Source organism: Canis aureus, chromosome 10, assembly GCF_053574225.1.
Source record: "Canis aureus isolate CA01 chromosome 10, VMU_Caureus_v.1.0, whole genome shotgun sequence".
Classification (NCBI taxonomy): domain Eukaryota; kingdom Metazoa; phylum Chordata; class Mammalia; order Carnivora; family Canidae; genus Canis; species Canis aureus.
In genome coordinates, this window is record NC_135620.1 from 22,072,477 (window position 1) to 22,089,024 (window position 16,548).

The 16,548-nt window shown below is 44.2% G+C and overlaps 1 protein-coding gene across 4 annotated transcripts in view; it reads left to right on the forward strand.

The window, feature by feature from the left end:
* The window catches only part of LOC144322069 (solute carrier family 22 member 4), a 44,704-nt gene that overhangs the window by 20,458 nt on the left and 7,698 nt on the right, over window positions 1-16,548 (forward strand). For 2 of the 4 annotated variants that reach the window (XM_077911608.1, XM_077911607.1), the window contains exons 4-6: window positions 6,274-6,445; window positions 11,142-11,268; window positions 15,186-15,286. In XM_077911608.1, the coding sequence (XP_077767734.1) occupies window positions 6,274-6,445; window positions 11,142-11,268; window positions 15,186-15,286 (400 nt within the window). The remainder of the gene's footprint in view (window positions 1-6,273; window positions 6,446-11,141; window positions 11,269-15,185; window positions 15,287-16,548) is intronic. The other 2 variants (XM_077911609.1, XM_077911610.1) reach the window with 2 other exon arrangements.

The window sequence follows — 16,548 nt, forward strand, 5'->3', positions numbered from 1 at the left end:
CACTACAGCCTGCTCCCCTCCCAGCTCTCCATGCCAAGAAGAATGATAGGGCCAAGGGGGAGAACAAGATCTTGTAAGATCGGGGAGGTCCGAGATTTATAAGCCAGCCATCAGTGAGCTGGACGCTGCGCGCTGCAGGCTCCCCATCAGCCTGGGTCCCAGAGCCTCCCTGGCTGGCGTTTCACGTCTCTGTGCTCTAAAGGGAACTGCTAACGTTTGTGTCCTGGTAGGAGACTCTTTGTGTTGGGTTTTCAGGTTTGGACATTTGAGAATGTCGCTGAAAACCTATCCGCCCCCTGGAGTAGCGGACTCCGGAGTCCGGGCCTGGGATGCCGCGGCCGCACCAAGCGCGAGGGCTGGGCGGCGCCTGGCTTCCCCACAGCGCAGCAGCGCCCCCTGGCGTTCCAGGGCCAAAATGGTGAATTCTGGGTTCTGAGTACAATAAACGAAAGCTTGAGAGATGCGCCTTCAGTTTTATGCCCTCTGGCTCTGGGGAAGGGTTGGCGAGAATCTGTGATAATAATCCCATTTTAAGAGGCTTCACATTAATTCAGGAAGCTGAATTGCTGTCATTCTCAAAACGACGCAGAAATGGACCTTCCTTGCTCTACTTTTTAAAAATTGTAAAGCCTGCCAGAGTCCTAGGGGACGAGGGAGGGAAAGAACAGTGCTAGCCAAAGGAACATCAAGTGGATTCACCTGATAGTGAGGCCTTGCCAAAAAAAATGCTAGTTTAGGAGGAAATGACTACTCAGGACGGATGACCCCGACTCTGCCCACACTCTAGCTCTCTCTCACCATCTCCTACTGTTTGCCAGAAATAGTGCCTCACAGCTGTCCACAGTCTTCTGGGTAAAAAGCCAGAGGCTCCTCTGTTATCCCTCATAACTACCTGTTCAAATTTATATTTCACAGTTAACTGCTTTCCCGTCTCGACCGATCCACTAATTCAGTATTTTCCTAGTGTTTCTAACATCAACCTCCTGTGCAATATTTGTGCTACTATGCTGACTTATTTAAAACTCTGCTTCCTCCGGGGTCTATATATGTTCTTCCTTTTTTCAAAAGTATGTGATTAATGGCATCCTCCTCTATAACTCTGGCTACCAGAAAATTCAGGCAAAATTGAAACTATCAACCATGCAGTCTTTATCAGTCACACATTTTTTAAATGTTTTTAAATTGAGATATAATTTGCATACCATACTATTCACTCTTTTAAAAGATGTACTTTAATGGTTATTAGTATATTCGCAAAGTTGTCCAACCATCAATTTTTTCCAACTCCAGTACATTTTCATCACTTCCTCAAAAAACCCTATACCCATTAGCAGTGATTCTCTATCCTCCTCTTTTCCTAACCTCTGGCAACCATTAATCTACTTTCTGTGTGGATTTATCTATTCTAGACATTTCAAACAAGTGGAAACATACAACATGTGGTCTTTGTGATTGACTTCCTTTGCTTGATGTTCTCAAGGCTGGCTCATGCTGTAGCATGGGAATCACTATTCCACTGAATGGATTGACAACATCTTCATCCACACATCAGTTGATGGCCATCTGAGTTATTTCCACTTTTTGACTATCAAAAATAATGCTACTATCATCATTTGAGTACAGGTTTTTGTGGATATGTGTTTTCAGGTCTCTTGGATATGTACCTAGGAATGGATTTGCCAGGTCATATGGTAATTTTATATTTAACCATTTCAGGAACTGCCATACTGTTTTTTCAAGGTGACCAGTTGCATATTTTTGTCCTTTTCTCCAAGGCAGAACTTTTGCCTTTCTTTGTATTTTACATTAATTAATTACAGTAACATTAATGTTACTGTTATCTTATTATATTCAAATTATAAGGTACCTCAAAGACTTCAAGGGATTAGATGAGATACAAATATATTAAGAAGATGCAGAAATTTGCTGCATCCCTTGTTTGCAATGTACTGAGTGAAGAAAGACTTTTTGGGTTATATACAGAGATAATAAAGATTACTTTTACCAGGATAAAAGAATTAGCTATTCCTGGGCACCTACCACATGCCAGATATTCTACTAGATACTTTACACATGGTATCTCAGGTCTTGAATAAGACATCCATGAAGTAGGACTTATCAAATTCACTCTACTAGCAAATGAGTGTTAAGGAGCCCAGGCTCTCTGCAGATACCTCTCTGCACATGGCCTCTCTACTCATAACCCAGGGGTTCCTGGGTCCTACCCTATAGCCTGGCAACTGTACCACCTTCTTATTTCTTTCTTTCTTTTTCTTTTTTTAGTTTTTATTTATTTATTCATGAGAGACACAGAGAGAGAGGCAGATACAGGCAGAGGAAGAAGCAGGCTCCACGCAGGGAGCCTGACGTGGGACCCGATCCCGGGTCTCCAGGATCATGCCCTGGGCTGAAGGAGGCACTAAACCGCTGAGCCACCAGAGCTGCCCTCTTTCTTCTTTTAAAAAAAGATTTTTAATTTATTTATTCATGAGAGACACAGAAAGAGAAGCAGGGACATAGGCAGAGGGCGAAGCAGGCTCCCTGCAGGGAGCCCGATGTGGGACTTGATCCCAGGACCCCAAGATCACACCCTGAGCCAAAGATAGACACTTAACCACTGAGCCATCCAGGTGTTCCCACCTTCTTATTTCTTGAGCTGGGGTCTGCTGCAGGCCTCTGTTGGTCATTCATAGAAGACTAGGTCCTGCCTTCACATGGAGTGGATCCAGTGACTCTTGGGATAACAACCAGAGAAGGGCCTTGATCAATGTGGAAGTGAGCTTACCCCTTTCTGAGTCACTCCCTTTTGGAGAGAGTACTCTGATTGGAGTGGTAGTGACAGGCAATGGGCAAACACTCCTGATCGGGACATGCTCTTCGGCTTACATGACAGAGTTTTACTCCCAAGAGACATTGCAAGGTCCAAGCAGACCAAGACCAACCAGGAGCAAAAACCTAATGAGTAAACAGGCCAAAATAAGCATCCCCAACCAGCTGTCCTCTGCTGTCACCGGTTGGGCAGCTATAGGCCATGGAAGGTCTGCAGGAAGCAGGGCTCCTCTTCTAGTGCTCCTCAGAGAGGTCTGGTCAGCCACCCCTTGGTTCAAAGACCAGCCCAAGAAGGGAATATGCAAATCCTCACTTCTTGCAAAGAGAACATGGCCTGACCCATGTCCCATGAATGTCTCCCTTAGGAATTTCATTTGTAGCAGTGCTTGATAAGGCCTGAGCTTTGCCTCCAGGTGATTTTTTTCTAGATGGTATCCATAGTTCAAACAGATCAGGCTTATATCCTTGCTGCCCCAGTTACTACCTACGTGTGAATTGAGGCAATTTGCTTCAACTCTTTAAGGCTCAGCTGATTATGTGTAAAACAGCAGTAGTATTAGTTTATCTTTTTTTAAAGATTTATTTTTTTTTATATATACAGTCTTTTTTTTTTTTTTTTCTATTTATGATAGTCATACAGAGAGAGAGAGAGAGAGGCAGAGACATAGGCAGAGGGAGAAGCAGGCTCCACGCACCGGGAGCCCGACGTGGGATTCGATCCCGGGTCTCCAGGATCGCGCCCTGGGCCAAAGGCAGGCGCCAAACCGCTGCGCCAACCAGGGATCCCTAGAGATTTATTTATTTTAGAGAGAGATAGTGAGTGGGAGAAAGAGGCAGAGGGAGAGGGAGAGAGAAGCTCAAACAGACTCCCTATGGAGCATGGAGCCTGATGTGGGGCTTGATCTCACAATCTTGATGTCACAAACTGAGCTGAAATCAGGAGTAGGACACTTAACCACTAAGCCACCCAGGTGTCCCAGTGGTAATATTAGTTCTTTCATAATTATTGTGAAACTTCAAAGAGATAATGTATGTAGTCGAAGACCTGGCTCAAAGCACCTGCTCAAAAGCAAATGTTAGCTATGGAGATGATAATGGTGACAGCAATGATGATAATGTGTCAGGAGAAGTGGCTGTCTAAAAGTCAGAGGGCAAGGAGTTGTGCTAACAAGGAACTCTTCAGATTCATGCCATCTGTGTTGCTCCCCGCAAAGACAGAGGGTTACATTTAGAAAGCTCTTTTCCCCCTTTTCTGTGCAAAGTCAGAATAACGCTGTTCTGGCCTGAGACCCGAGCTTAGAGACAGAGGTTTTCCAGGAATCCATTGGTATCTCTTCTCTCTCTTCTCCTATCAGGGTCATGGAATCGTAGGGGGAGCTCCCTTGGCCTCACGATATTACAAGATTCTCACTTGGTCCTGTGCACTTGATCTTTTCTGCAACCAAATCCTCTGCTGCTTCACTGCTGAAACAATGCTTAGGGACAAAGCATCCCCCTATTCATTCCCACATCATGGTCATTACAGCCAAAGTGTTAAGAATCATGGCAAGGTGGGTCTGCCTGTGGAATGGTAAGAGGGTCATTACTGAGGTAGGAAAAGATCTGAAAATACCACTCACAATCCTCAAAGAAGTCAAGCCCTATCTTTGGAAATTAGTAGAGAGGCTGAAAAGTGCCCTAGGTGGTTAGGCCTATTACCTACAGTCTGGAATGGGAGAGGCACACATTATTGGCCATGTCTATCAGTCTGGTGTTTAGAAATGGTTGTTCAAAAGGGAACCACTGAGGCACACATCTTAGTTATGATGAGTGAGGATGAAATGGGCTGGAGGATCAGGAACAAGCAGGCAGCAAGAATGTGAAACAAACCAACTATAATTGACCCATACCAATGGGGGATTGGGGCACTGACCACCCTTCACCCACACAGTCGAAAATCCACATATAACTTTTAATTCCTCAGATTCTAACTACTAATAGAGCCTACTGTTGATCAGAAGCCTTACTAATAACAGAAACATCCAATTAACACATATTATGTTCTATATTATATACCGTATTCTTAAAATAAAGTAAGCTAGAGAAAAGAAAATGTTATTATGAAAATCATAAGGAAGAGAAATACATGTACAGTACTGTACTGTATTTATTTTTTAAAAAATCCTTGTGTAAGTGGATCCATGCACTGTAGTAATTATATGGCTCCTCTGGAATTCGCCCTTAATTCCTGAGCTTGTGCTCAGGGCATTTTAACACAACTGAGAAAATACTTTTTGAAAGACAAGCCTGAATGGTCCTTTGAATGGTCTGTTTTGTGTTTCCTGGGCTACTTTTCTGTAATGGTGGGCAGATCTCAAACAAAAAGCAAAGCTGTTGCCATTGGCCAGATCTCTGGCTCAGGGTCAGAGGACCAAGAGTAGACTCTGGAAAGGGCCTGGAGCTCCGTGACAACAGAAGGAGCTTGTTCTTGGACTCCCCCATCGCAACCGAGAGCTCCAAGAGGCAGGCAGTATCTCTGGAAGACCTGTAACACTGAGCAGAGCAAAAGCCAACACTCCACCCCCCCACTCCCTGCCCCTCCCCCCCTCCCCACTCCCCCCACCCCCACCCCAGTGTTCTCTTTCCCAAAACAAAGCCCCACACCAAGCAAGCTTGGGCCTTTGTGGTATTCTGGGAAAGCTCTGTGAAGTTTCCTGGGTGTGTGGCCAGCTCTAGAGCTGCCACCTGCTGGGCCAGCAAAATAGCTCCTTCTTTCTTTCCTTGGTCTGAATAGATGATGTCTGCCTGGGGCTGATCTCTGGGTAGGATGGCCACAAGGAATTCAGCCCTGGGTGGCTGGGGTGGGGGGGAGGGTGTACCCCTCTGTGTACCTTCAGGATCAGCTGGATCCTTTTTTTTTTTTTGGATCCTATTTATCATTTCTCAGGGCCTAAGGGTAGCTAACAGTGTCCTAACACAACTCTATGAACTATGAACTTTCCACTGTTCCCCAAGATCCCTTGTCTGTTTGTTCATGGTGGGGAAAGGTGGGAAAGGCTACATGCATCGTGACCCCACAGAGTCCCTCAGAAGAGCCTCCCGGAACACCCTTTCTGCTCCTCACCCTGTGTGCTTATTTTGGAAATGTGGCTTTCTCAGAAAAGATTGCCTCTCAGGGCTGGGCATGATATTTCTGTGACATGAGACGGCCTTCAAAAGATAAATCTGTGGCTCCTTTAAAATCTCGTGAAAACTCATCCTTCTTGAAGGTGTCAAGTCTTCTTGAAGGTGTCAAGGTCACTTCCCACTGTCCTTCACCATAATCACGCCTCCTCTGGGCCCTAAGGTAAATGCCTTTTCCCTTTCCTGAGTAATTGTAGTTCACCCTAACTGCCAGGTAATGATGTAAAACAGCAAATATTGAAGTGAGCTAAAATGCTAATACTCCTCCCTTGTTTTGAACAGGAACTGAAATTCTGGGCAAGTCAGTTCGTATTATATTCTCTACATTAGGAGTGTGCACATTTTTTGCAGTTGGCTACATGCTGCTGCCACTGTTTGCTTACTTCATCAGAGACTGGCGGATGCTGCTGCTGGCGCTGACGCTGCCGGGGGTGCTGTGCATCCCTCTGTGGTGGTGAGTGTGGTTCTGTCCCAGACGGCCCCCCGCTGCGGGCCAGCGGCCTGGAGCTGGAGCCTGGCGCCTCCCCGCGGGCCCATCTCAGTGGAGCCGCCCGAGGCCAGGAGAGTGTTGGCCTTTCTGTGGGTGGGCCTGTTGCTGGGGTCTGTTGCTCCACACTGCGCTCCCACAGAGCACCGTTCTCGGGAAACGCGTCCCCACTGAGGCTCCCTCCACTCTCGGCTGTTGGTTGGTGATGTTTGCGGAGGTGGTACTGTTGGGCAGAGCTAGAAAGCTCTCCCTCTCCTGGCTCTTTCGACAACTTTTCTCTCAGGAAATCTTTCCCCTTATGGATTCAACTAGTGTAGTGTCTTTCTTTCTTTCTTTCTTTTTTTAAGATTTTATTTATTTGAGAGATAGAGCAAGCATGAGCGGGGAGCAGGGCAGAGGGAGAAGGAGAAGCAGACTCCCCGCTGAGCAGGAAGCCAGACAAGGGAACTGGATCCCAGGATTTGGGGACCATGACCTGAACTGAAGGCAGACACTTAACTGACTGAGCCACCCTGGTGCTCTCAATTTAATACAAATTTAATACAATTTCCTCAAGTTTCCCTATCACAGGATGATTAACATCTAGGTGTGCCTGTTTATTCTGCTTTGTCTTGAAGATGAGAGGATTACTTTCATTTAATGAGTTTTAGAGAAATCTTCTCTCCTTCCTCAATCCTGCCACCCAGTTTTGACACATTCATGCAGGATTAAACACGTTTGGAGATACAGGCCCCAGTTTCACCCAATATGATGATGTAGGAAATTTCAGGTGAGAGAAGACAGAATAATGGAATAAAGTCCCAGCCATACTTTCTTTTGGGAAACCCCCCATTTCTTTGTTTTGTTTTGGGAGAGGTTTATTTCCATATTTAAGCAAGAAGAAAGGGAATTGCTTTTTTGGGTGGGTATCTCTCTCTAATTCTTTTTGGTTTGGTTTCATGATATAAAATCTCCCAGCAGTGACAGGTTTCACTGAGCTGCTTGATCTCTACCTGCTTATACACAATGAAAGTTTCTTTGACCATTTTTCAATCTCATGGTTTAGACTAGCCCTCATGGTTCCCTGTTCTTTGTACGTAGCCTAGGAAGTTGCCAGAAGGTCCTTTATCTTGCTGCTACTGTTAGGCAACCATTGAGGCTGACAGGTAGTATATTTTGGCCTTGTTGGATCAGTTAGCACAGGTGGGACCACTCCCAGTTGCTGTCTTATTATCACTTCTAAGACTGCTATCATTTTTCAAAGTAAATTCTTGGCATGGATTGTGCCTGGGAGGAGAAAGCACTTTTTTCCTCCGTTCCCTGGAATTTGAGAGACAGTGTGTTAAAGGTTAGATACTCTTCTGATTTGGAGGTTTTTCTCTGGAACTCACCCTGAAGGTCAGAAAAACTTATGGTAAGTAAGGACAGGCCATTCACTACACAGCTCTGTCTCCAAGGAAGCACCCCAGATTTACAAGAGCAGGGCAATTTTCTGGAATGAGAGCCATCAATATCATAATCATAATCATCAACATCTTCTTCATCACATCTTCTTTCCACAATTTCCTTGCTAACTGAATTTACTGTAAAAGATGTTGGTGACCAGAGGTTCTCTCAGAACATATGACAAGACAAGTCCAAAGTTATTCTCTGCCTCCTCAGGCAAATGATGTTAGTAATCTATGATCCCTGGCTCCTATTGTCATTTTGGTATAAGAGACCAGTATTTCTAAAATAGGTTATAACCAACCTTTATTACTGTGTGCCTCTATCAGAGAGAGAGAGAGAGAGAGAGAGAGAGAGAGAGAAAAGGCCCCTGATGGACCATAAAAGATTAGTAGGGATTTCAATTTCAGCAGCTTAGACCTGTGTTTTAGGTCCAAATATTTCATCAAGGAACAAGTCTGATAGGTCAGCCCCTTCAGTTTCCAGTAAAGATGGTCCATTCCATGAGGAGCTGCCTTACTCTTGCCCTAAGGAGAGTTCTTCCTTTTGTTGTCACCTGGTTGGCTCATGAGCACTGCCAGCTGTTGGCACACTGTCCCAGGGACAGGACTGCCCCCCACCCCCAGAGGGCAGCCCCAGGGCGAGTGCTACAAGGCTGTGTGCTTGTCCTGAAAGTTTAACACCAGTCTAATCATTTTCCTATAAAAACAAAACAGCTTTCTTAGGAACACCTGGTTCTGGAGGGGGGCTTCTGGAAGCCATGCTCTTCAGTCTAGGTGGGCTGGGGTCATGGGGGAGCTGGCTTCAGGCTGCTATGCTCCCTGCTGCCTGCTTAGTGTGTGATAGAGACTTCCCAGCAATGCCTTTCCCCTGTTCTATTTGAATTCAGTCTGCAGAGAGGCTAGAGTGTATAGCGCTCCACTAACTTTTGAAACCATCAGCTAGACTTGATTCTCCATGCAGCAAAAAGCCATGGCAAAAGTAAAGATGGCAGCAGCCCTAAGTATGGTGGGCTGGAAATGAGAGTAGACCTACTATGCAGGGCCCTGAGGGTGGTTTGGGGATTTTTCATATCTCAAGTTCCCTTTAAAAGGTTTGGCAAGAATGGACCACAAGTATGAATGGAGTATGTGTGTATGGGGTGGGGAAGGAGCCCGTAGATGCAACATGGGGGAAGCTTTGCAATATCTAGCTGACCAAACATTAAGAACTTGAGGTTCATGATGAGCCTATGGAAAGAAAGGCAGGGTATTTCTAAGAACAACCTGGTGGGGGAAAGACATTGCTCAGATTTTTTTTTTTTAAGATTTTTTTATTTTTTTATTTATTTATTTATTTATTTATTTATTTATTCATAAGAGACAGAGACAAAGGCAGAGGGAGAAGCAGGCTCCATGCAGGGAGCCCGATGTGGGACTCGATCCGGGGACCATGGGATCACGCCCTGAGCCAAAGGCAGATGCTCAACCACTGAGCCACCCAGGCGTCCCGACATTGCTCAGAATTAGAAGTGAAGTGTGCCTGTATATACACATGAAATATACAATGGCTGACAAGTTAAGAGCTCTAATTCTGCACTAACACAGTAGCCACTAGCCACATGCTGCTATTGAAATTCAAATTAATTTAAAGTGAATACTATAAAAATTTCATTTGCTCATTTACATTATTTACACCAGCTCAATAGCCACATGCAGTTTATTGGCTACTTTATTAGACAACACAGCTACAGAACACTGCAGAAAGCTTTCTCAGACAGCACAGCTCTGTTCACTGAAGGTCAATAACCTAACATCAGAGTTCCTACAGGGACCAACTAAAGGCATATTCCAAAATGGCCTAAATAGGGGATCCCTGGGTGACTCAGTGGTTTAGCACCTGCCTTCGACCCAGAGTGTGATCTTGGAGTCCCGGGATTGACTCCTACATCAGGCTCCCTGCATGGAGCCTGCTTCTCCCTTTGCCTGTGTCTCTGCCTCTCTCTCTGTGTGTCTTTCATGAATAAATAAATAAAATCTTAAAAAATAAATAAATTAGTTAATTAATTAATTTTAAAAAAGGCATAAACTGGGTTCATTTTTCAACCCATGTGCTAGGAATCTGGGGAAGGAAGCTGAGGCTTGGCCATTTGATAAGCTGTGTTGTGCGCTGGGATTAATTCCTGTTGAGGCTCCAGAGGGGCCCATTTACTTATAGGAGGCTTCTGTATCTGCTACATGTAATTTATTTTCTAGGATGATTGAGTACTGACAGGTAAGAAAAACGAGAGCTGGAAGGAGAATGGCTAAGAAATGCTGAGAAATAAAAAGTAGGAAAAAATAGGAAAATATAAATAAATGTAAGTATGATAAAAATAGATAGAAATAGAAAAAAATAGAAAAATTAGGAAAGAATAGGGCAGCCTCCGTAGCTTAGTGATTTAGCGCCGCCTTCAGCCCAGGGCCTGATCCTGGAGACCCAGGATCGAGTCCCACTTTGGGCTTCCTGCATGGAGCCTGCTTCTTCCTCTGCCTGTCTCTCTGTCTCTCTCTCTCTCTTTCTGTGTCTCTAATAAATAAATAAAATCTTAAAAAAAAAAAAAAAGAAAAAAATTAGGAAAGAAGTGAACTGTGTGCAATAAAAAAAATTTTAAGTTTCTAGACATTAGAAAAAAAAAAAAAAGACAACAATGTCTCCTAAAAACTGATTTGGTTACTCACTGACCTGGGAGTCTGTTGAGAGCCATAGGGATAGCAGCTCATAGGAGGATGTCCATATATACACTTTCTCCTCTGACTCCAGGAAAAACCCAAAACCACAAATGGCTCCATGGTAAAGGGCATCCTTTACCTGATAAACTTCTGACCATCATCAGCTGGGGCACCAGGAATTCTCCAAGGGATGGACACACTAAAAAGACACTAGATTGTGTTTCTTTAAGAGCTTCACTGGCTATTCAGTTTGAAATGACTGTCCCCCAGTGCCCTGGCTTATGGCACCCACAGTTAAACCCACCCATGGTTTGGTCCTGGCTTCAAGCACAACTGATGATCAGCCTTGTTATTTGATCAGAACTTTGAAATTTGGAGGTGCTTTATTATTCCTGTTATCAACGGAAATCTTACGAGGCCTCCTTCCTGATTTTCTTTAAACAGACTAAAATCTTACAAAATAAAAATTTGGGGGGGGGCAATTTATGGTGAATAGTATCAAACCTTGTGATTGTGAAAAATTATAAACCATTAAAAATGTATTCCAGGTTTATTCCCGAATCTCCCCGGTGGTTGATATCCCAGAGAAGATTTAGAGAGGCTGAAAATATCATCCAAAAAGCTGCAAAAATGAACAACATAGCTGCCCCAGTGGTGATTTTTGATCCTATGGAGGTAAGCATTTGCAGATGTGTCCTCCTAAAATCAGCTATGCATTTTTTATTTAACTTAATCCACTGTGTGCCCACTACGATCCAGGCTCTTTGTGAGTCCTTAGAGACACTGTGATGATTAAATACTGAGCTGAAACCCACCTCAGAGTGCTGTGTAGAAACTAGGTGCAATCATATATGTAAACTGCTTAGTATATAGCAAGTGTTGATTAAATATGAGTTCCTCCTTTCCTTCAGCAAGTTTATATCCAACTTTTTACTGGTATTGCTCTGTACCACTGGTGCACTTACATACTGGTGATTTTTGAATGTCCAGATTAAGTGGGGAAAATGTGGTTGAGGGTATTCCATCCATGGATTTCCCCACCATACTCTGAATTGTGCCAAAGCTGCCGAGGAAGCTGGGTATGCCTCTAGTCTTGGTATGTCGTGTCTAACAACCTAAAGGCGTGAAAGTGTAGGCTTGAGGGTTCACCCCTGAAGGCAGGAGGCCACGAGGAAAAGATATTATGGTAGCAGCTGCACTTCCTGACAGTCATTGAGGACTCTCCGTCCATGGCCTGTGCCAGATCCTAAAGAAAATAAGAAAAATTAGATATAGTTCCTATGCTTAAGGAGCATAGCATGTAGCTAAGAGTGTCAAGAGGATTAGATGTAACATGAATGATGCCAGGAGGGAGGGAGTGCTAAGTATCCAAGGAGTGGATGCTGTGTACCTGCAGAGAGCGCAAATAGATTGATTCAGGGCTGAAGAGGCAGGTCCAACCCAGGGGTTGGGGGACTTAGATGAATGGAGAAGATGGGGCAGGGCATTCTTCGCTAGGAGAAGGGTAGGGGATTGCTCAGGATACCTTAAGAAGACTAGGGCAGGGACACCTGGGTGGCTCAGCAGTTTAACACCTGCCTTTGGCCCAGGGCTCGATCCTGGAGTCCCGGGATGGAGTCCCACATTGGGCTCCCTACATGGAGCCTGCTTCTCCCTCTGCCTGTGTCTCTGCCTCTCTCTGTGTGTCTCTCATGAATAAATAAATAAAATCTTAAAAAAAAAAAAAAAAGACTAGGGCAGCTGCAACAACAGTATGCCTGCCCCACATTTAAGTCTGCATAGACTCAAGTCTGGCTACCCTAGAAAGCAGGGCTCTGTGGAGGGTGGTGGGCATACCATGGTTCCACCATGAGGGCTTCCTCCATCCCTGGCCTTTGGGATCTCTGACAGAAACAGATATCCTGGCAATAGCTGAAGGATTCATTTAAGGGCCCTGAGCCCAAGCTCTCAGAGGGCTGCCAGTGCAAATATTTCTTAATCCTTTGCCCTTCTGATCAAAAATTTCATTCCCAACCTTAAATAATTTATTTAAGGAGCATCCAGTGGACTCTTCTACATCTCAGGGTGGTACTGGTTGTTGGATGATATTTCTTGGCTATGTGATCTGATTCCTGTCTTTGAGGAACTTACAATTTAGTAGTGGAGATCAAACATACATGGTTGAAAGCAGTCAAAAAACATAGAGGAGATAATTATGGGCAAATAAGAATAAAGTCCAGTGTCAAAACACATGTGTCTGACAGCGCCTTGTTGTTGGCGCTCCTGTTGTTAGACACGTGGAGCCTTGACTGGACACGCCCGTTGAGGGAAGGGGAGCCTGTACTCACCTCTACTGCTCCCCTCCTGGCAAAGGAGGTTGGGAGGCGGGGCAAGGGTCCTCTTTAGGAGGATCCACAGAACTTTGTGCCAGCAAACATGGTCTGCCCAGAATGACAATGGAGAGTCTACCAGGTGTCAGGCACAGTGTTCACCTTATTTGATGTTCATGTAAAGCCATAGCTAGTAGGCACCACTCTAGGCTCTTCTTTTCTTTTTTTTTTTTTTAAGATTTTATTTATTTATTTATGAAAGACACACAGAGAGAGGCAGAGACATAGGCAGAGGGAGAAGCAGGCTCCCAGCAGGGAGTATGATGCGAGACTTGATCCCAGGACCCCAGGATCACAACCTGAGCCAAAGGCAGATGCTCAGCCACTGCACCACCCAGGTGCCCCTATAAAATATAAATTTTTAAAGATTTTATTTATTTATTTGAGGGAGAGAAAGAGAGCAGGAGCGGGGTGGGAGGTGGCAGGCAGAGGGAGAAGCAGACTCCCAGCTAAGCAGGGGGCCTGATGTGGGTTTCCATGTGGGGCTCCATGAGGGGCTCCATCCCAGGGCCCTGAAATCATGATCTGAGCCAAAGGCAGACACTCAAACACTGAGCCACCCAGGCGTCCCTAAGTCCTTGTTTTCAGGAGAGGAAACTGAGGTACAGAGAAGTTAAGTAATTTGCCCAGAACCACACAGCTAGAAGTCTCACTAGGCCTCTCTGTTGCCAAAGTACATATTAACCATGGTTCAAGTATGTGCTTAAGAGCATATGCTTTCTTACCTTGTGTTAGAGGCAGTGGACAGAAAAATAAATATAGAGTAGTATCACCTTGGAAAGCTATCTTGGGCTTTTCTGGCTTTCCTTCTGAAGCACTTTCAACCTGCTCAGGGTGTCTGGTCCAAAGGTATTTTGGGACTCCATACAGAGACTAGGACTGGACACAAGAATATTCTTGTCCTGAGGTTTGTAAAACTGGCTGTTATCACAATCACCCAAAAGGGGGGAAAAAAATCACCCAAGGAGCTTTAAAAATACGGAGTCCTAGGCTTCAGGGTCCCAGGAAAGGTTCAGATTCAGCAGGCAAGGTGGGGACCTGGCAATCTGCATTTTCATAAGGGCCCTGTGGAAACACCAAGTGTTAGCTTGTGCCTGATGCACAGATCCTATACGTGCATGACACCACTTCCAGAACCCTCCGTGAAGACTTTAAGTTCCCACTAGTTTATGCAGGAGCTTTATTTGGGTTGTGATAATAATGATATATGGCCAGGGGTATGCTCTAAAGCTGTGCATTCCAAATAGTGTAGAAAAAGAAAGATAATATGTCTGCGAGCAGCAGGAGGGAGTATCTGGTTATTCTTAGAGAGAAGGATGCTTACATCTGGGGAGCATCTGCTCTAAAGGCAGTCTGGCAGTCTCACTCCCTCACAATAAACACTCCTTCTCAAGCCTCTTTATCACACACACACCATATCCCAAAAAGATCCTCTACCTCAGAGCCTTTACAAGTTTCAATAAGTTTGGTTATCTAGATTCCTAACACATGGGAAGTTGCCTTTAGTAAATTAAGATTAAGAGTAAAGGAAGAAAGCCCATTGATAGCAGTAAGAAACTGCAACTAGCCAACTGGCTAGAATCTTTTTCTCAGTGTTGCAGTAATAGTAATAGTAATAATTACAGTTAAAACATATTGGGCATTAACCATGGTTCAAGTACTATACTAAGCTTTATATATGTGAGATCTCATTTAATTTTTTCAACTCCCAATTACTATACCTTTTTAACAGAGAAGTAAACTGATGCTCAGAAGGAGTACATAATCACTTGCCCAAAGTCCCTCAGTTTACCCAAATCTGTTCTGACACTGAGACAACAACAAGAAAAGTCCAAAAAGCAGACATGGACCTCGAGGCAGGTTGGGGCTGTTTGGCATTACCCACTAAACAGGTCCAGAGGATCATAGCATCCTCTGTGTGATTAAAATCACCAGGGTGGTGACCATGAGTCAAGAAAAGGCTATTAGCAGTCAGGCTTTATATAAAAAGACAGTGAAGCCAATGTTATATATTTTAAAGTTTGCATCTAAAATGGGCCACAAGTATTTTCAAGTGTTAGAATTAGCATCATATAAGTAGATGCGCTGATTCCCCTCAAATTCCAGACTTCTGAGCATATTCAAGGCGAAGTAGAGTCATATGCATAAGTCTTTCCCACCTTGCTGTAGTTGAAGATACCTCCTCATTACCTCTTAATCTCATGGTTATTTGCATTATTTTAGCTTCAGGAACTAAAACTCCAAAGTCAGCAGAAAGTTTTCATTCTGGACCTGTTCAGGACTCGGAATATTGCCACAATAACCATTATGTCTTTGCTGCTGTGGTAAGTAATAAGTGATCTAGAAATGTGCTATGCAGCACACAAGTATACAACTGATTTTCTCTAATTCATAGCAACGTCAGGGCAAGGACTGACTCTTCCTAAAACAAAATAAAAATTATAGACTTCTAAGTAATTTGGAAATGCCTCCATTCAATTCATGGAACTGGATACTAAAAAAAGTCATAGGGAACAATATTTATGTCTGCAGTACTATGGCCCACAGGGAAAGTGTCCCTCCCCTCCGAAAGCAATTGGGATTAATACTAATAAAATTGCTGAAACTGAGAGGCTAATTCAGCTTCCGCTTCCTGAAGCTGTAGTGTCAACATAACAGTGACATTAGAACAACCTGAATCCCCACTGCCGGTGTGGGAGCTTTTTTTTTTTTTTAATTTTTATTTATTTATGATAGTCACACAGAGAGAGAGAGAGAGACAGAGACATAGGCAGAGGGAGAAGCAGGCTCCATGCACCAGGAGCCCGACGTAGGATTCGATCCTGGGTCTCCAGGATCACACGCTGGGCCAAAGGCAGGCGCTAAACCGCTGCGCCACCCAGGGATCCCCGGTGTGGGAGCTTTGATGAGCTTTTCACACTTGCCAATAGCAAACTACCAAGTGATTTTCAGGCATAGAGGTAATGAATGGACTTTGTCTAGATTTAATAATGTATCTTCCAAGAAACGAGGAAGAAGAAAAGAACATCCCTACCCGCCAACAGCAACACAAAAAAATCAAAGGTTCAGAGACTGTAGTGAGTCTATTTTTAGGGCCATCCTGTTTTGCAGTTAGAAAAAAATCAATGACAGAGTTATGGCTCTGGATTTAGCAAATGTGTCCTAAGCAGGGCTTTCCTCACTCTAGACCTCCTTACTTCTTCTAGGTCAGCATCTGTCATTGGTACAAATGTATCTTGCGCATCACTGAGCCAGTAATAAACTAGTCACTAGTTTTGCCTACAGTGCACTTATTATCAAATGTGAAACGCTAAGATCCTTAGAGCAATCAAGTTTAATTTTTTCTTTTGTTTTGGGTTAGCCCTGTACTACCCAACCTGGTAGAGTATGTATAAAAAGATCCAACAATGTTCCTGAAAACATTTTTGAGACATGCTCTGCTTTTCAGTCATGTTCATAATTAGCAAATGTCTCCACAGAGGAGTCTGCAAAGTGCAGTTATTTTTGCCCAGAAGAGCTTTGCAGTTCTGTGGAAGTTGATTGTAATGATAGGACATGCAGTGTGTACTCTGGGAAACATTGAACC